General features: G+C 61.4%; 1 protein-coding gene across 8 annotated transcripts in view; it reads left to right on the top strand.

Moving 5' to 3' along the window:
- RALGDS (ral guanine nucleotide dissociation stimulator) overlaps positions 1 to 19,168 on the top strand; it is a 43,522-nt gene that overhangs the window by 10,932 nt on the left and 13,422 nt on the right. For 3 of the 8 annotated variants that reach the window (XM_048223333.2, XM_048223332.2, XM_048223331.2), the window contains exon 1: positions 10,502 to 10,706. The exons of 1 other annotated variant lie outside the window; for it this stretch is intronic. In XM_048223333.2, coding sequence (XP_048079290.1) covers positions 10,524 to 10,706 — 183 coding nt within the window. In that variant the 5' untranslated portion in view covers positions 10,502 to 10,523. Of the gene's footprint in view, positions 1 to 2,859; positions 3,078 to 10,498; positions 10,707 to 19,168 lie in introns of those variants that run through there. 4 more of the 8 variants (XM_026514267.4, XM_026514266.4, XM_057313813.1 and 1 more) reach the window with 4 other exon arrangements.

The raw sequence follows: 19,168 nt of genomic DNA, 5'->3' as shown, positions 1-19,168 counted from the left end.
CACCTGGCCTTGGAACTGACCGCCTGTGCATCCTTGGGCAAGCGGTTTGCCCTCTCTGGGCCTTGATCTTCTCAGCTTTATGACAGAGATGATCACTGGGGCTGCATCTGTTTGACAGATGGTTCATGGAGGAGTGCTTTGCCCCCATCGAGGAGCGCCAAAGGCAGAGCCAAGCTGGGCTCAGGGAGTCGTGGTGGCCTCAGGAGCTGCTCATGCCTCCAAGTGTGGGCAAGCCTTCGCCTTTGGCTGCAGGCAGCGGCTTGCAGTGCCCTGGGTCCTGGGCCTCTTTCACAAAGAAGGAGGGGAGTAGACGCACTCCCACTGCGGTTCAAAGCCCTTTTCCTGGTTCCAGGGGCTGGTCTCTCACGTGCAAGGCTGCAGTGTCACCTGACCTAGCAGAGCCCAGCCACCGCAGGTCCCCAGAGATGAGGGGGAGGGGAGCTGGGCTGTCCCATGCCCCCAGTGGGACCCCGAGTCAGGTCAGGAGGCTGCAGGAAAGAGGAGACGAAGCCAGCCAGGCCTCTCCTATCTGCTTCCTGGACAGGATGTTGTGCTGAGTAAACAGCTTCGAGAAGAGTCACCACTCCGGCTCTGAGTCACAGCTCCTAGCGACAGCCACTAGTGTTTATAAACAATGTGCTTTGCACCCACCAGGGCCTGCCCCCAGGAGCCCGCAGAGGGTGAGAGGAACCCCCCAGATGTCGAATGCAGCAGGCCCACCCAGGAATCCCTCCCCGCCAAAGGGCTTGGGTCTGGGTGGCGAGGAGCGGTGGCTCGCCTGTGCACGCAAGCGGGTTCAGGACTGGGGTTTTGCTACGTCTGGGCTTGTGTGTGGCTGCCCAGGTGCATTACCTAGAGCCATCTGGTACCGTGGGCAGGGCTAGGACCGTGGGCAGGTCACGAGACCTCGGGTCCTGAGACAAGCGTCTCAGGGATGGTGCGAGTGTTCCCCGAAGCACTGTGGGTGCACAGGAAAAGCTTGTGTGCGCTTCGGTTCTCTGCGGGCCCAGCCCCAGAAGGGGGCAGCGCGGTGGGAGCGCAGGTGGAATGCCCCAGCTGTCCCCAGCCCCCAGAGCCCTGGTGCTCCGTGGCTGGTCTTTGGTTCCAGGCGGTGACAGTGATGTGGCGCACCATGTGGTGACACCAGACTGGCAGGGAACAAAGGCGCCTCTGCTCTCCCCCTCTGGCTGGGAGGAGGGGTGGACGCGCCCCGCCCCGCCCCTCCCTTGCCCCGCCTCCTCAGGGCTCCCGCTCTTCGTGCCTCTTCTTGCCAACCGCTGGCCTCCCGCAGCCGCTGCCTGGGCCTTCCCGGTGGCCCGGCCCCCAGAGGAATAGCTCCAGACTGGGTTCTGAGGCCAGGCGGACGTGTGTGGGAAGGCTGGGATGGGGGAAGGGCAGGTAACAGGTGTGGACGGCTGGGGGATCTCTGGACAAGAGCACAGAGCCTTGTTTGACACCCAGGAGCTACGGAAAGAGAGGTGGTCCCTTGCAAGGGGCCTGGTCCCTGGGAAGTGCTCAGTTAATGCTTGTAGAATCAGAGGCGTTAACACGGATATACACCTAAGGTGCAGCCTGGTTCCCACTGGTTCCCACCCCCAAGAGCCTCTTGAAGCTCCCCCCCCCACCCCCAAACACGTTTGCCCACTTGGAAGCACTTGCCCATCCTCTGTCCCCTTCCAGGGCACTGGGGTCAGGGGCCCATTTTGAGATGGGGAGGCCAAGCCTCAGGAGAGGCCCTTGCAGCCCCTCATTTCATCTAGTGCCCCCAGAGGCTTGGCGAGCTCGCCGGTCCACGCAGAGGGCAGCCAGGCTGCATCAAGCAATGCCCCGGGTCCCACAGCCAGGCAGCCGGCAGCTCGGGGCTGAGCAGCCCAGGTTGTGAACAGCCTCCGCGCCCCAGGGCCATCTCCTTCCGTGGCGCTCTCCTGCCCCGGCTGCGCCCCGGCCTCTGTTTGCTGCTTGTAGACAACACACATTTCGGAGTTATCCACTGGGATCCAGTTGCGGGGCCCATGCTAGCACTGGCAGCAGTACCCGCCAACACCAGTTGAGTGTTCATTATGTGCCAGGCACCGGAACAGGCCTGCGACTGCGGGAATGCTTAGAATGCACATCCCTTGGGTGCCGGCCACCAGCCAGGCCCCTGCTGAGCTCTTGCTGAGTCCCCAGGCACCTTTGGGGCTGATTTTACAGATGAGGAAACCGAGTCAGTAAGTCATGCTAAGTCAGGGGCCCAGGGGCTCAGGGCGGGCTGATTCAGGGCCCGGTCACCTCTGCTGTTTCTCAAAGGTCAGGGTTAATTTAGGCGTCACCGTGTGCAGGAGGCCCTGGTGGCTGAGGAGGGGTAGGGGCCGCCTGCGTAGAGGGGAGCACGGGGAGGCGCCTGGCGGCTGGCGGCAGGGAGGACTGGGATTCTCTTGTGTGCAGGACAGAAGCTGTTGGAGGGATTTGGGTGTGGGGGAGCTGGTCTCTGGCTGTAGGCACGAGGGTGGCATGGGGGGCATGTTTCACCAGGAACCTCCAGCTCAGTGTCTCTGATGCCCACCCAGCCCCCATCCCCAGGGATTCCTAACTTGTGTTCACAGAGATTCTTTCTTCCCTAAAAGAGATGTCCTCTGGAGCCCAGTGATGAGAATTCCAGGTCAAGGGAGGCAGTGAAACCAGGGGTGGGGGAGAATTTGTGTTTGAAAACCTCCGTTTTGCTCCCACACACCCCCAGATCCATAACAGATCAGGAAACTGAGGCTTGGAGAGAAGAGGAACCTGCAGGTCCCACAGGGAGGCAGGGCTGGGTGGGGACAGGAACAAGGTTGGGCTCTGGGCAGCCTGCTCCGCCGGGTCCCCTGCACCCCACAAAGCCACCGGAAGAGGATGTGAAACTCGGAGAGGCAGAGCGAGTGCTGGCGGGGCTCTGTGTCCGGGCGGCATGCTGGGCCCCAGCCACCCCACCGCAGCCAGGGGACCTGATGTGCCTGCAGGCCGGCTCCGGAGCCCCTGTGGCACCCTCTTTGCTCCCAGTCCCCGCGGCCCCCTGGCAGCCAGGGGTGGGACGTCCACCCGGCCACAGTCCCAGCAGGGTAAGGAAAACACCTGGCCCCTTGGCCTCTGTCTTTGCCTTGGGACCTCTGGGTTTAGGGTTCAGGGCTCTGAACGCCGGCGGAAGGAGCGTCTGTGGGCTCTGCAGAGCTGCAGACAGAAGCAAGTCCTGGGTTCTCCCTGTGAGATCTCGGGCAAGCCCCTGCTCCCCCTGGGCCTCGGCTTTTCCATTTGTCAAATGGGTGTATTGGACTTGATCAGTCATTTCCAATGGCTGGTTTGCAGCAAAATGAGAAAAATGGGCACAAGGTTGTGAGCTTTTCTTAAAGCCAAGTGCCTGCATTTAACGATTGCTAAATGGTGTTTCTGATGGTATGTCTTCCTAGTTAACTTTTGGTGGTGTCTTTTCTGGAATAATGGTAACGATGTTTGTGTTTGGGGGTTTTTTACTACCCTACTTGGCAGAATGAGCAGTTGGCAACCCTCGGTTCGTCCTTACAGTTTAAAACACGATCTTGTGCCTGGCTCCCAGGCCAGAGGGGCTTGAGGGCAGAGAGCAGGGAAGGCTTCAGGAATGAAGCGGTAGCTTGGGGTAAGTGGGGATCTCCTGTGCTGCCCCTGACGGCACCTAGCTGGGCTCACACCTGCCTGGTGGCCCCACTGGCTGTGCCCTGTTTCGATCTCATACCCGCCACTAGGGTGATGATTTCCCAGCAGGCAGGGGGCTGGGGATGGGGCTTTGGGGTACTGGAGGAGACAACGGGGCCCACCCCAAGAAGAGCTGGTCTGAGCTGGAGCTGCTGGCCCAGCTCAGGAAAGAGCCCCATCCCCCTGGCCTTGGCTGGCCCATGGCCTGGTATAAGCGGGAATTCCTGGCCCTGCCCATCATGGGAGCAGGTATGACAGCCACGCCGATGACACCAGGCCTAGGCACTCGGGTGTCCAACCCATCAGGGCAGGCAGGCAGACAGACGGGCAGACTGGCAGAGGGCCTCCCCGGGAGCCCACCCCCTGCCTGGCTCCCGTGCCGCCATGGCCCGGGAAGCCAGGCCCACTGCGCCCAGGGTCAGGAAGGGCTGGGTATTCTTTGCCTGTGTCTCTGTGGTGACTGCCAGGCGCTGGGCCACCACCCGCCGCGCCACTCTCCGAAGCCCCGCAGCTTGGCCAGCCCCCGTGCCGGCGGCAGCCCCCGAGGTGAGTTTCCAGGGCAAGCGGGGCCTCTGCCGGGAGGCCAGGCGGGTCACAGGCAGGGCCCGCTGCCCGTGAGGTGGTTCCCCTGACCGCCTCCCCTCTATCGGAACTGGTTGAAGGAGCCCGGTTGGAAGCCAGTGGGCGTCCCCAGCCCCCATCCGGCTGTGAGAGGAGGGGCACAGCGGGCACCCACCCAGGCCGACCTGCCCCCAGCCTGCTCGGCCGCTGCTGGCGGACTGTGGGCTGTCCTGGCGGCTCCTGTTCCTCTGGTGCTTCTCAGGTTTCCAAGGGCTTCTGTGCATTGTTTTATCATCTGCTCTCCTGAGAGCCAGGTGATGGCGTTATTAGTATCACCCCATCTTCCTGATGGAGAAACTGAGGCCAAGAAGGTACAGAGCAGGGACTTGAACACAAATCAAGGCTCCAAATCTTAAGAGAGAGATTCCGAAACCTCCAGGCCCCCTCCTTGGTGTGCACTGTGCTTCTCTGACGCGGGCTCTGCGAGCTCTGTTCGCCTCTCCCACTGTCCCCTCTCCCTGACGCTCTGTGTTTTGGGTTCTTTTGCATTTCCATCTATTTGTTCCTCCTCTGCTTCTTTCTCCTCTCCTCCCTTCACCTCTGGCCATCACAGGGCAGATGGGCAATGTTGAGAAGTGTCCGGTGTCCGTGATCCCTGGGGTGTTGGGCACTGAGCACTCCAGGAGCGGGGGGACCATTGTCAGAGTGACCCCCGCTCCCCACTGTGTGGATGGTGTTTATCACGGTGAACGGGCTGCACTATGCTCCTCTGAGTGCCCCCCCCCAACACCCTGGGAGTTGGTGTCGGGGGTGGTGAGCGCCCACTTCCAGGGGAGGACAGAGAGGCCCCAGAGCAAGCTCAAGGCTGATCCGGAACCCTCAGCATGCCAGTCCTGGGCCGTTTCCATGGCTCCAGGCATTGATGTATTTTGTTCTCATTGCCCCGGGACAGTAACGCCCTGTGAGATCAGAGATTGGGGGTGATAATGATGTCACATCCCTCCACCCAAGATGGTCTCCTGGAGGTTTGGATGCTTCATTTTCTGCCTCCTGACCAACTCTGAGCTCGCCCTCCCACCCGTGGGAACCCTCCCCCCAGGAGGAGGAGGAGGAAGAGAAGGAGGCCCCCGAAGGTTTCCAGGAACCCGGAGACAGAGGAGGTGGGGCTCAGCCTACGCTCTTGGCCCAGGTACATCACTCCTGCCAAGGTGTGTGCTCACCCGCCCACTTAAGGCCAGCCCAGGAGCCAGGCAGGCCAGGAATGGTGACGCTGACATCAGGAAGTGACCCAGGAGCCCAGACAGGCTACACCCTCTTCATGTCCTCCTCGGGCTCTAAATATAGACCGTGAAGGGACAGGGGCCCTCCACCTGCCCAGAGAGACGTGAAAGGTCTTCCACCGAGGCCTGACCCAAGTCTGGATAGCCAGCTGCTCTTCCTCACTCGGCCACCAGCACCCTCTGCGGCCTTGGCCGAGCCCAGGTTGGAGGAAGTGATGGGCAAGGCCTGTGGTTGCCTAGACATTGCCTTGAGCCCCCCTGTGGTTCTGAGGCCTCCCTAGCACAGCAGCTGGACTCAGACCCCATTCCCCGGGACCCTGTGCCAAGGCAAAGCCGGGTCCTGATTTGTAGGCTGGCTGGAGCAGCACATATGAATCACCTGTCATGTACTGGACGGGGGTGGGAGGCGGGGGCCAGGCAGGAGACAGGGAATGGCTCGAGGCGCTGGGGACCATCGCAGTTCTGTGTGAGCCTGGCTGGGCGCATGAAAGAGGGCCCCCAGATGCAAGCTGGGGCCACACCAAGCGGTTTGGTCTTTTGCCCTGAAGGTAGTGGGGGCACTTTTGAAGGGTCAAGACCCCTCTGGCTGCCGTACGCTTGTGGGAGCAATGGTGGGTTGGGAGCAGGAAGGAGAAGGGGTCCCAGAGGTTTGGCCTCAGTACCCCTCTCCCTTTAACTAGAGGCGGCTGCTCAGGGGGCTTCCAAGCCAGGGAGTGATGGAAGGCCCGGTGGGGCCTGAGCCTTGCCCAAAGGAGACAGCTGCCGGTCAGCTCCCACCCAGCCTCCTGTTGCTCGGAAACACAGATCCCATGTGGCCAGATTGTCTGAAGTTACGGGAGAAGCCAGAAACGTGGATTTTTATATGAAATCACCTGACCTTTTACTGTTGGCTCAAAAATTTAAAAATACTTTGCAAGCCAAACAAAACACACGTGTGGGCTGGATGTGGCCTGCTTCCAGCCCCTGTCAGTTCTCAGCCTGTCTTGGAAGCTTCCTCTGCGGGGAGCATCCTGGCTGCAGAACGGTCTGTACAGCGTAGCGTTGTTCTCGGGGCTTCTCGTGACCCCCAAGGAAGGGCAGGTGCACTCCCCAGGGAAAGATTGGGAACCTGGGACTGCTGGGGGTGGGGTGAGCTGTGAGCAGGATGAGGGATGAGAGATGAGAGGAGGGCCCCAATTCTAATAACCCCACACTTTCTACAGCGTTCTGTGCTGTTTCTCCCAGCAGACCTTCCAAAAGGCAGGGGTGATAACCTTGGTCTTCACTCACCCGAGGTCACTGGGCTGCCTCCAGCTGCGTGGGAGCTATGTGGCTCAGTTTCCCAGCCTCCAAAGTGAAGCCCCCAGCCTTCTTTGCTGTAAGGATGCTAGGAGTGGCCCTGGGCGCGGGGCAGGTCAGGAACACGGAAAATGGGGAAGCTGGCCAGGTGTCCACTGCCATGACCTGGGGTCTGGAGACTGTCGCCCTCCCTTGATGGCTGCTGGGAGCCTCAGGGACTTCCACGGTGAGACTCAAACTCTGTCCTTTTTCCTTTTCTAATTTCTATAATGGCAAATTCCAACTAGACAGAAGAGTGGAGAAAGTGCATAAATGTATCCGAGCTGTAATGCTCCCAGTGTGCGAGGACACTCGTTTCCGCTCCCCGCTCACAGCCCTCACGTCCTGCCGTCCCCGGCGGCAGACAATGTTTGCGCAGATCCCGGGCATACACATTCCAATATGTTACTCTAGCCGGAACTGCATTACCACGATCACACCCAGAAGGAGATGTTGAATATCAACAAATACCCAGCACTGTTCAAATCTCAATTGTCCCTTAGGTTTTTAGTGTTTTTTTTTTTAAATAGTTGCTCTGTTCAACTCACAATCTAAAATCCGCATGTTGCATTTGGTGACATCTCTTACCTTTCTTTTAATCTATGGCTTCCCCTTTATTTTTTCCCCCTGGAATGTATTTGTTGAAGAAACGGGGTGGTGTGTCCCTTAGAGATCCCTCCAGTTTCGAATTTATGGCTTGTATCCTCATTAACACGTTCCTCTCTTCCCCCGGGGACCTCCCCCAAATGGTAGTTACATGCAGAAGGCCGGTTGGATTCGCGGTTAGTTTCTGGCAAGAACACTTTGTGGGTGACTTTGTTCTCCCATCAGACGGTGCCTACTGCCCTGGGCCCCTCTTTTGGGCTCCCCCTGCCCGTGGTGAGGGGTCTGCCCCACAGCTTTGGGGCAGGATTACGAAGGGAAGCGCGGGACGGCTCAGGAGAGGGTCTTGCGAGCCCGAGGCGCCCATGGACCGCAACCCCGGTCACTGACAGTGTGGGGCAGAGTCTGCCCTGTCTGACGTGGGGGCACCGAGCACCTGTGTGACGTGCTTTACCCGTGCTGTCTCCTTAGTGATGCTCTGCTTACGCAGGAGAAAGCTAACTTGGAGCGGAGGTGATTTGCCTGGGGAGAGGGGGTCACACGGTAAGAAAAGGGCGGAGCTGGGTTGCAAACCCAGGCATCTCCGTGTCCCAGCCTGCCCTCTGCTACACCAACGCTCTGGGAACTAAGGTGTGTGTGGTGTGTGTGTGCCCGCGTGTACACACATGTGTGCGTGCAGCTGGAGTGGTAAGCAGGCTTGTCAGGACCCCACGGGGGAGCCACAAAGTTAGGTGTGGGGGAACAAGGCAGGGAGGGGGAACCAGGCAGAAGGACTGGTCGACTAAGGCTATGCCACCCTGCCCCCTCCCCCCAGATAATGTGCAGGTAGGGCAGCCGGGATGGGAGGCAGCCCAGCCAGCTGTGCTGGTGGGGGAGAGGGGTAGTGCTGGAATTCCCCACTCCTCACCTCTCCAGCCTACCTGGGCCCCTCCACTGCGGCACCTGGACCTTCAAGGCTGGAGAGGTGGGGACATCAGGTGCATTCCTCCAGCCCTCGTGAGTCACTTGGCCTGCATGGGCCCTTTTCCATGCTGTAAAATGGGCTTGAGCTTGCTTCCCAGGCCCCTCCCTGGGAGAAGAAGATAAAGAGAGCAGAGCAGAGAGAGATAAGTGAGGGCAGGCAGGTGCTGGATTCACTCCGAATTCCGAGAGGCGCTGAGGGCTTGGCCCCAGGAGAAGGAGTGGGAAGAGGAGCTTCTAGCCAGAGGGCGGTGGCCAGTGGCCAGGTCACCCTTTTGTTGCTCTGTGAGGACCTCCTTCGTCTAACTCTGCCTCCCCAACTCACCCTCCCTGGGGGGAGAGCCCAGAAGCTTCCTAAACAGCGTCCTGGGGACCCTCACCCCAAACTAAATCTACTTATCTTGCTTAAAAAGAAAAAAAAAAAAAGCAAACAGTATTTATTACATGTGCGTGATTATTAAAATATTGTAGAAAAATTAGAAAATTCTGGAAGTGAAAAAAAATGTACAACACTGCTCAGAAATAACCACCATCACTTTTGCAAAGCAGCAGCGTCTGGTCTCAAAGCATGTTTGACAGCCTGGTTTTCCTAGTCCGTGGTTACAGCCGAGCGTGCCCTGCACCATGGTTCCCCGGGGCACAGTGGCGCCAAGGGTCCTGTGAGTTAGCAGAGGGTATTTGAGTTGGTTCAGTTTGGCAGAGCTGTAATCCACGTCTCCATAAATATGCTTGTCCAGAGACCCATGTTCATCCCTCTGTGTGTGTCCTTAGCGTGAATTCCTAAGAGTGGATCATTGAATCAAAGGGCAAGAGCATTTTTAATGCCCTTAATAGAAACTGCCAGATTGTTTTCTACCTGTCTTTGTCAAGGCCTTGCTTGCTGGCTGGATGGTGCTGGTGCTCCCCTGGTGGGTGGGGCTTGCTGGGGCCCCACTATGCGCGGAGATCTGAGGCTTGGCACACAGTGGGAGCACACGATATGCTTATGGAATGTGTAGTCTGGTCCTGCCCTCTCGTTTTACAAATAGAGAAACTGAGGCCCAGTGGTAGGAGACGAGTTATGGTGAGGTTGGTAGTATTGCCTGGGCTGCTAACAGCAATGGCTGGGGCTCTTTGAGGGCTGAGGGCTGAGGCCAGCGGCCAGGCAAGGCCCCAGCAGTGGGTTAGGTGTGCAGGACTGTCCCATTCATTTATGCACCTATAAATACCCTCTTGACCCTGCTGTTAACGCTCAGCCTCCCTCTACCTCACGGGCTTCTAGAAGGTGTCGCTGGGTCTCCCTAGCCCTGCAGCCTGACTCCCAGCCTGACCGCTGCACTGAGATGTTGAGCACTCAAGCCACCAGTGGCCCCAGCTGACCAGCCAAGGGACGGGTGCTCGCAGGCAGTTGTCCCTCTTGACCCCTTACTTTCTTGAATGTCTGGAAGGCTCCAACCCCGGTGACATCTGTTGTGTTCTACCCCACCCCCCACCTCCCTTCTGCTCCTACCTCCTCAGCACGGCTGTGGCTGTGGCGCTGACAGGTAATAGCGCAGACAAAGCAAGGGTGGGGCTTCTCCCCACACACCGAACACACATCAACACGCGCCTGAGCGCTGAGCACACAGCCAGGCGCAGGCACCGGCCGAGCGCTGCACATCAGTTCCGCGGTGAGATCCTCTCCGATGAAGAAACAGGCTCAGAGAGGTTAAGCAATTTATCCAAGGCCACAGAGCCAGACTTAACTGGAATTCCTGGGAGGCAGTTCTGACACCAGGGCCGCTCGACCGCGTGTCAACACCCACGCAACACAGGCACTGCACCCACGCAGGGCGCCTAAGCGCGGCCCCCGCAGCACGCACCGCACGTGCACTCCCGGGCACGGCCGGCCGGCTCGCGGGGGCGCGCGCGCGCGCACAAGCCCCGGCATCTGCGGCCCCGCCCCCCGCGTCGCCGGCCCCGCCCCGAGGCCCCGCCCCCGGCCTGACCTCCGCGGGGGCCGGGCGGCGGGCGCAGAGCGCAGGCAGCGCCGAGCCGCGCTGGCCGCCGCCGCCCCCGCCGCGCGCCGGGCCGGCCCCCCGCCCGCGCCGCCCCGGGTCCCGCGGCCCGGCCGGCCGCCCACGCACCCGCGAGCCGTCCATGGTGCAGCGCATGTGGGCCGAGGCGGCCGGGCCTGCGGGCGCCGCCGAGCCACTGTTTCCGGGCTCCCGGCGGAGTCGCAGCGTGTGGGACGCCGTGCGCCTGGAGGTGGGCGGCCCCGATAGCTGCCCGGTGGTGCTGCACAGCTTCACGCAGCTCGACCCCGACCTGCCGCGCCTGGAGGTGGGTGAGCCCGACCGGGAGGGAAATCGCGCTCCTCGCGCCGAGCCCACGGGCGGCGAGGCGGGCGTGGGGGCTGCCGCACAAACGGTCCAAACGTTTGGGGACCGGAGCCGGCATTTCGTGCCCCCCTGTATCTGTCCCGGTGCCCGGCCCCACCGAGCCTAGGTGTGCCGGCCCCGCGCCCGGCCCAGGTAGATCTGTTCCCGCGGGCTGTCACTGTCTGTTTACGCCGGCGAACTTCTGACAGCAGGGGCTGGGCCGCAGTCCTCCCTCGCCTGCCCAGGGCCTGCACCAGTCGGCAGGCTTCGCGGTGCAGGAGGTGAGCTAGTGGTTAGGGTGGCAGACTCCTAGGTAGTTGGGCTACAGGGGTACCCCTTGGGGGCAGACGTGGATCCGGTGTTCAGGGCTGCCCAGAGAAGGGAGGTGGAGGGCACACAGGCAGGCTTCCAACCTGTGCAGCTAGGTGTCCAGGCAGCGAGGTTGCGAGAAGGGCCTCTCAGGCCAAGGGGGTGACTCATTTCTGCTTGATTAGAAAATATGCCGACACCCTGAATTCATAAGGATTCAGGAGGATTCAGAAAAGGGGGTGTGCCTGTCACGAATGGGGGTGGGGATAACTAGGTGAGGGCTGGGTCTCTTGTTTCTGGTGTGCTCTGGGCAGTGGGGCCCAGTGGGTCATGGGGTCACGGTGGGGGGGGTGCCCTCCCCCTCCCATCTGACTGTTCACCTGACTGCCACATAGGTGGTGGAATCCAGGGATGGGCCCCCTGGCCGCATTCTGTCTGGGCATGGGGCCTGGACAGAGGCCGTCTCTGGGTCCAGGGCCTCAGCGCACATCTAAGCCAAGCCAGAGCCTTAAGGGTGAAGTTTGAGCCCCTTGCTGGTTAGGCACCCCTCCCTCTTGGTACCCCCTCCCCTTTCATCACTTTAGGCCACAGTACCTTGTAATTGCTGGAGGTTGCCAGCCTGGATCTTGTGCCTCTTGTAACCCCAGTGCCTAGGCAGGGCCTAGATGCGTATTTGCCCAAGGATAAAGCATGTCTCCATGCCCGGTGTGGGGGGAGGATGAGGGTAGGGGGAGCTCTTGGTGGGGGAACTGTGGGCCTGGGAGATTCTTCCTGAGCTTGGCGGGTGGCAGGGCCAGGCGAGTTCTCCAGCCCTCATCCACCCACAGCTCCAGTCTTTGGCGGCTGGAGCGACCCCCAGGGAGGGTGGGGGTGGGAGCCCTGACACCAGCCCAGTACTCATCTGACTTTCATTACGTCTGGCAGCGGCTTGGGCTTTGTGTGCTGGGAGGGTCTGGCCTGCACGCTTACAGGGGCTGGGCAGGTTCCTGGCCTGGGTGGGGCGGGCCTCTGCTGCTTCTCTTCCTCCCTCTCTGTCCGTCTGCATCCCAGAGGAACTGAGCCCGACCCCTGTCCAGGGCTCTGCCTTCCCTCCATCTCCCCCTCCCCTCCCCCTCTCCAGCTCCCTCTCTCGCTGCTGCTCTCCCTCACCCGGCCTCAGCACTGAGATCCAGGCCATGGCCGCTGTTTAGAAATCAAAGGGGAAGCTTCTGGCTGGGGCAGGAAAACCAGGGTCCTGGCAGGAGAGGAGCCACTGCCGGAAACCAAACACAATGACCATTTACCATGGGCCGAGGGGAGGGGGGAACGGGGAAGTCCCTGTCCCTCCTGCCAACACACCCCCACCCCCCATCCTGGAGCTGATTTCCTGGTCTCTGTAGCATGCCAGAGCCGAAGCAGCCCTGCTTGGGGTCCCTGTCCTCTCTGGAAACCACCAGGGAGTTTCTGCCTGCCCTACCCCCGTCCCCATTTCCCTACCCCGCCTCGACCCAGTCCTTCCCTCTCCGAGCTGACAGAGGTCCTTGCACATCTGGACATCCACTCATCATCTTGATCGTAAGCCAAGTCGCTGCCGACCCAGCTCAGCCCGAGGGGTTCTGTGCTTTCTCGAAGTCACCTGGCCCATGCCCTTGCCTTGGGCAGGCCACTGCCTTGGCCAGGCAGGAGATCTCGGTCTGTAGCCCCTACTGGCTGCAGCACCACCCCTTCACTCCAGCTGCCGTTGCCCAACCCTGCAGAGTATTGTCGACCCCACTTTATAGTAGATGGACTATAGTAGATGGGAGCTCAGAGAAGTGAAGCCCCTGATCTTAATGTATGCACAGCTAAGGAGGACGTGCAGCCAGGATTTGAACGTGGGCCGTTCTTTATTGGGCGCCTACTGTGTGCACGAGCCCGCTGCAAGGATCAGAGAAGAATAGGGCAGAGCTCACTGTTGAGGCAATTATAAGTGCATGGGCATCGGGAGGGCAGGCAGTGGAGCTGTCGGGGCAACAGAACCAGGCCCAGGCAGCCCAGGAGCCCCCTGGTCACGTGAAAGGTAGCGAGGCAAAAGTCCTCTGGGCCAGAGGACACTGGGAAGAGCTCCTGGGAAGGAGCAGGCCTGCAGCTGGACCCCAGAGGTTTAAAAACATAGCAAACAAGAGCCAGCACTTTGTGGGAGGCCCTGTGCTAAGTAACTTACATGCATTTTTGTCTCTCTGGGGTCAGGATTGCCCATTTAACAGGCGAATCACCTGAGGCCCTGGAGGTTAGATTGCACAAACTCACCGAGCTAGGGAAGTGGCAGAGCTGGGACTCTGACCCCCACCGTATGACCCTGTGAGCGCAAGGTCTGAGCACAGTCTGGGGGGAATGGAATGAGGAGGGCTTCTCTGTTCTTCAAATAGGGATAAATAGGAGAGTCCGCACCCCCCCCCCCCCCCCCGCCCCAGCCTCCTGTCTCCTTCCTGATTGTCTGCTCTCTTGATCACGCTGTGGGCCGCTCAGTTTAAGCCCCAGGGCTCATTTGCCTTTGACACCCGAGGCCCTAGAGGCATAGCCTTGTGGGGGGTCTTTATCTGGCTGCAGACTGTAATCTGTGAGGAGAAGGGCTTCTTTGCACACTCCAGCCTCGGGGCCTGTGGAGTTCTGGAGGGGACTGACTGCCACCTGCTGGGCCCCCACAGACCCTGGGGTTCCCCTCTTGCTTGACTCCTCAGGGGTCCCAGAAGAAGAGGAAGAGGGGCCAGGCTGGCTGTTCTGGGCCCTCCTTCCTTCTGTGGGTGGGACACACTGACGCATGCCACACGGTCTCCACTGGCGGGGCTCAGGTGGATCCCCCACCTGGAAGTCAGACGTGTGTTTCGGACCCCGTCTTCACGGCTGGTAGAAGGAGTTGGAGTAATGACACACTGGCCCTGGACAGCTCTGAGCAAGCCAGTGGGGGTGCTTTCAGGACCCTGTGCACAGAAGTCAAGGACTGGCTCCCGGGGGCTGCTGGCCCGCCGCCCAGACGGCTCCCAGGGCACGGCACCTCGCGGTGGCCACCCTGTCCCGGGCTCGGGCTTCCAGCCTCCTGGGCTCAGAAACGCCGTGTTCCCGGACACGCGGCTCTAGCGAAGCGACTCTCCCCGCTCCCATTCTGCGGGCACGGAGCTGAAACCTCAGCCTAGTGCAGGAGGAGAGAACTTGGAGCAGTCCCAGTCCTGCCGGTGTCGCAGCCGGCCCGCGGCGGGGAGTGAGCGGAGGCGAGCTAGAGGATTGCTTGGTGAGCAGGGCAGGTGCACGTGGCTCAAGGGCCTGCGTGTGGGGGGGGCTCTGGGGTGTGGGTGTTGCCTGTGCGCTCCGGGGGCCCGGGGAGGGGTTGGATGCTCGCGCAGCACTGTGTTGCCACACCTGGAGCCTGAATGTCCTTTGAACCAAGGGGCGGAGTCACACACCAGTCAAGAGCTGGGGCGCTAAGGGGAGAGAGCTGCGGGGGATGCAGGCGTGGCCCCTCACGGCCCTAGACTTCCTCCCATTCCCCGGAGCCTCGGTTATCCTCATCTGTAAAATGGGCTTGGTACCAGTTCCTCCCCTAGGGTTCAGGTGAGGACCAAGTGAGACTGGCAGCTTGACAAGGTCCCCATAGTGTCAGAGCCAGACAGGTGGCGGCTGCCATGATTGTGTTTTCTGACAAGGTGCCAGGGGCGTGCCCGTGCCCTGGGCCTTGGGGTTATGCTGCCCGCCGCCCGGCACGGTTGGCGTGGTGCTACTCAGGCCTGGTGCTTCTCAGGCCCGGTTCCTGTAGCTGAGCTGTGGGCCCACAGCAGGAACCCCAGCAAACCACCCGCTCCGTGGGAAGGTGCCAGGTGCGAGGAAGCTGGGCCCCGCCATCCCCAACCAGAGGTGTCGCCTGAGGAAGGCCTTCCCACCTCTGGCCTCTGCTCTGAGCCTGTGAGTACGGCAGCCACAGCGGAGCAGGGTAGGGGACGGGCCTAGATGGGAGGTTCATGGGCTGAGGTTAAACTCCCTGTGCTGGCTGCCACTTCCGGGCCTCTGACGTGAGTGAGTTCCCCACCCAGCTCCTCCCTCACCTGTCAAGCGAGGTGTTGGGAGGATTAGATGTGATGAGTGTGTGAAAAGTCTGGCCCCCAGCAGGTCCCACAGACATTGGACTCTGTGGTTGGTGGTGGACGCTTGGTTGTGGCTCTTGGGGCTGGACCTTCAGCTGGCCCTGCCCTGCACCCCCTTTGGGACCGGGCCACCCTCCTCCTCAGCTGTCACCCGCTACACTCCCTCAAAGGCCTGATGTGTGGTGGCCTGCTAGCCTGACAGTGGGGAGCTGGCCTTGGATGGACAAGAGGTCCCTTCGCCCCTCCCCACCCGGGGTATCCTTCCTTCCTTCTCTTAACATGCTCATGAGTAATTGGGCTCAGGCTGGTGGGCAGGGCCCTTGGGGACAGCCTCTTTGGGGACTTGGCAAGGCTGGTCCCCAAACTCCAGGAGCTGGGGTCACTGAGCTCCCTTGTTGCCCCGGCAAACCAGCAGGTCCCCAGCCCAGGCTGCCTCTGTGCCTGGGGCCAGGAGTGTGGCCCGCCCCCTGTCCAGGGCTGACCCGGGGTTCCCACTTGGTCCTGTCCGTGTCCTCAGGCTCGGGTCACCTCAGGACACCCACCAGAGGTCAAGGGCAGGGCCCTGCTACACACCAGGAGGCTTTTTCTTTTCCCCTACTTGTAGCTTATGGTCTAAGAGATAAATCGGGACTTGGACTTGAGAAGTCCTGGGTTCTCTCCTCAGCCCAGACCTGCAGCCACGGGCCTTGGTCTCCACTCTACAGATGTTTGTGGGATGCCACAGTTAAACTGTCCCAGGAGCCTCAGATCCCAGGAGGGCTGGTCAGGCCCTCTGGTCTGTCTCCCGTTGCGGCTCCTTCATTTGAGCAAAAAGCCAAAAAGTCGGGAAGCTGCAGGTCTGGCTTCGGCAGTTTTAGGAGTCCCGCCCTCTCCGTAGGGGCCCTGAGGGTTTCCCTGCTGGGTGTCTTTCAGCACCTCCTGGGGGCTGTGGTCGGCAGGTGTGCCCAGCATCATTCGTTCCTGTTTCCTGGGTGCCCAGGGCTGCAGGGTGCTGACCAGTGTCCAGGTGAGGGCCTGGGGTGGCCTCTGTGACTCCGTGGCCCTGGGCAGTGGCTCAGTGGGGTACAGTAAGGACCCATCTGATGCACGTGCAAGCACTGTGGTCGGAGCCACCCCCGCCCCACCCGAGTGGGACCGGGGCTCTACACGCGGCCTAAAGAGACAGGAGGACCCCGTGGTGCAAGCTCGAGCCCTTCTCCATGTGCCCCAGCCCTGGACCAGGTCTCCGTAGGAGAAGCCCGTCTGCAGAGGACGCACCTGTGGGCCTGGAGGCCCCTTATGGCCCCTTGTTGTACCTTCCATGGGGAATATACACCCAAGGGGAGCAAAGGGGTGATGCGAGTGAAGGTGCCATCTCCATATGCGCTGGCACGAGCCGCCTTCTGGGAGAGATGGCGGGGCTGGGGACAAGCCAGCGGGGCCCCTCGGGTCTATCCCAAAATAGGGGGTGGGATGGGCCCTGGCGACCCCATTATTCTCCCTTGAGAGAACGGGGCCTGGCCTGCAGTCCGTTGGGGACAGGAACCCTACTGAGCTGTCACCCTGAGAAGGCTGATCAGATGACACCCAGGCCGTTTCTCCTTCTTGTCCCTGGGGCTCTGGGCTGCACTCAGAGGGACAGCAGGGTGCCCATTCTGTTGGCCTCTGCTTACCAGGGCCTGGGGGCACCGCTGCGCCCTCACTCCCCTTGCCCCAAGCTGTGGAATTCCGGGCAGCGTGTGGGAGGCCCAGCTGTCAACTGGGTCCCAGGGCCCTGGGGACATTGGCCCCCCAAGGACACAGCAGTCCCTGTGGCCTTCTGTTCCCCTAGAAGTCCGCCAAGGGCCGCCCTGCAGAGGCCTCCCCTGGGGACATCTGTTTGGTGGGCCACTCCCGTCCTCCCCCAGGAACCCCCCAGCCGTGTGGGCCTGCACACACCCTGCTCTGCCTGTCCTGCCCCAGAGGGCTCTGGGGGGCAGATGCCAGACTGTTGGCTGCTTTCCTTCTCTGTCCCTGGAAGGGGGTAGGAGCAGGAAACAAATGTCCCACTCCGCCACTGTCTGCCCGTGCCCGGGGCCTGGCCTTAGAGCCGGCCCGTGTGCCATCTCTCGGGAGGCCGTTTACATGGCGCGTGCACTCAGCGTTGCTCTGAGGATCTGCTTTTGTTCCGGCGGCGGCGGTGCTGAGACACCCACCAGAGCAGCTCCGCGTCTGTGTGACAGGGCGGTGACTCCCCCGGTCCCAGCCAGTGTGGCTCCCGCCATCCCGCCCCGCCCCCCACCCCCCCACTGGCGGCAGAAGGGGGCCCCTGCGGGGTGGGGGAGGGGCTTGGGGACCATGTGATGCTCAGGCCAGCTGCTCTGACAGCGAGGCCCTCAGCCCGGAGTGGGGGCTGCTCTCTGGACCTGCAGGGGATGGCCACTGCCTGTCTACAGCCCCCGCTGTGGCCGGCCTGGCTGAGAGGCCTTGACGGAGCCCCACTGGGAGCCAGGTGCCTGTGGAGTTCAAGTGCAGGGCCCTCTGGCGGCCCATCCTACATGGGGCCTCCAGATCACTGCCCGCAACCGGAGTGTTCCTCCCAGCTGGGCCACGCGTGGCTAAAATAACCCTGGAGAAGGCCAGGCCCTTCCAGCCCGGGCTGGGCCTCTGCGGGAAGTAGCCTTGGACTGCTGAGGACATGCCAGGGTGGCCGGGCCCGTCCGGGGTGGCGGGGGCAGCTGGTGGTGGGGCCCCGTCTCGGGGGGCCTGCTGGTCTCTGCAGCCTGTCTCCTCTGAGGGCTCTTCCAGATGGGGGAGGGAACATGGGCATATGTCTCAGCTTTTCTGCTCTGGGAGGCGTCTCCCCTGCTCAGTGGACCTCCCCAAGCCTGGGTCATTAGAGGGGTGTGGGTGTGGGGGGTGCCGCTCAGGGGGCCCTCCACCTGTGGGTTCCCTGCTAACTTCCCAGAAATAGGCTTGCGCTCTCTCCGGAGAGAATGTGATGGCAGCGGCTTCCCCTTTGGTCCAGTGCCCAGCGTGGGAGGGCGGCCACAAGTCAAAGGAAGTGCCCTTCTAGAGGGCAGCTGGCTTCCCGTGGCCCACAGGGCTGGGCAGGAGGTGAGAGGCCCTGGCACCCCGTCGCTGACCCCAGGGGTGCAGCACGGCCCAGCTAAGGCCGAGGGCTTCAGGGAAGGCTGTGGGTGGGCTGAGTCAGCACTTTGGCCTGGGTCTTCCGTAAGCTCCACACCCACCTTGGGTTAAGGCAGTGACCCGTGGTCCCAGCTGCTGGTATGGACCTTGCAATTGATGGCCCTTTGCCAGCTGGCACCTCCCAGCTCCTCCCCAAACCTTCAGAGGCCCCCTACCTCACTGCAAGCTCCCCCTTCCCTGGACAGGGGCAGATGGGCGAGGGGGCTGTGAAGCCCAAGCCCATGTGGCTAAGCAGCCTTAGCCAGCTAGGGCTTGGTTACAGCCCCCAGACCAGTCTGCCCAGTGGGAGGGGTCACTGCCGCCTAAAACAAGGGCCTTTCCTTTCTGCTCAGGGTCCAGGGAGCAGCCAGATGATCCCGCTTCTTGTCCCAGCCAAAACCCCATGGTTTTGGGTCCGGTGACACCCCAGTCATCTGCCCAGACACTTGCACCGTCACTGTTTGCACCCTGTCCCCATGCATGTGATGTCAGACGGGGAACTGGGAACTCTTCTATTGCCCAAGAAGGCACCAGGGCATGAATGAGCAGAAAGGGAAGGAAGTGGCCTCGAGTGTGGCCGTCGGGGATGCCCTGCACCTGCCCCTGACCCGTGATGCTGACTCCAGGGCTGGGCCAGGAGGAGCTGCCCATGCCTGCTGACTCAGCTGGGGTGGGGGCAGGATGGGCTGGGGAGAGATGAGGAGGGCCTTGGGGGTCCTGGGTCTGCCATTTGCCCACAGCAGGCTTGACTTTAGACTGGCTTTCTTTCTCTTAGTCTCCACATACTCATCTATGAAATGATGAAACAGCAATACCTATCTTGGGGGCAGGGGGAGTGACCCCGCCTGGGCGTGAGCAGATTGCTGGCAGCTTC

Source organism: Ursus arctos, unplaced genomic scaffold (assembly GCF_023065955.2).
Source record: "Ursus arctos isolate Adak ecotype North America unplaced genomic scaffold, UrsArc2.0 scaffold_18, whole genome shotgun sequence".
Taxonomy (NCBI): domain Eukaryota; kingdom Metazoa; phylum Chordata; class Mammalia; order Carnivora; family Ursidae; genus Ursus; species Ursus arctos.
The sequence above is the reverse complement of the archived record's forward strand: the minus strand, read 5'-3'. Positions and strand labels throughout refer to the sequence as shown.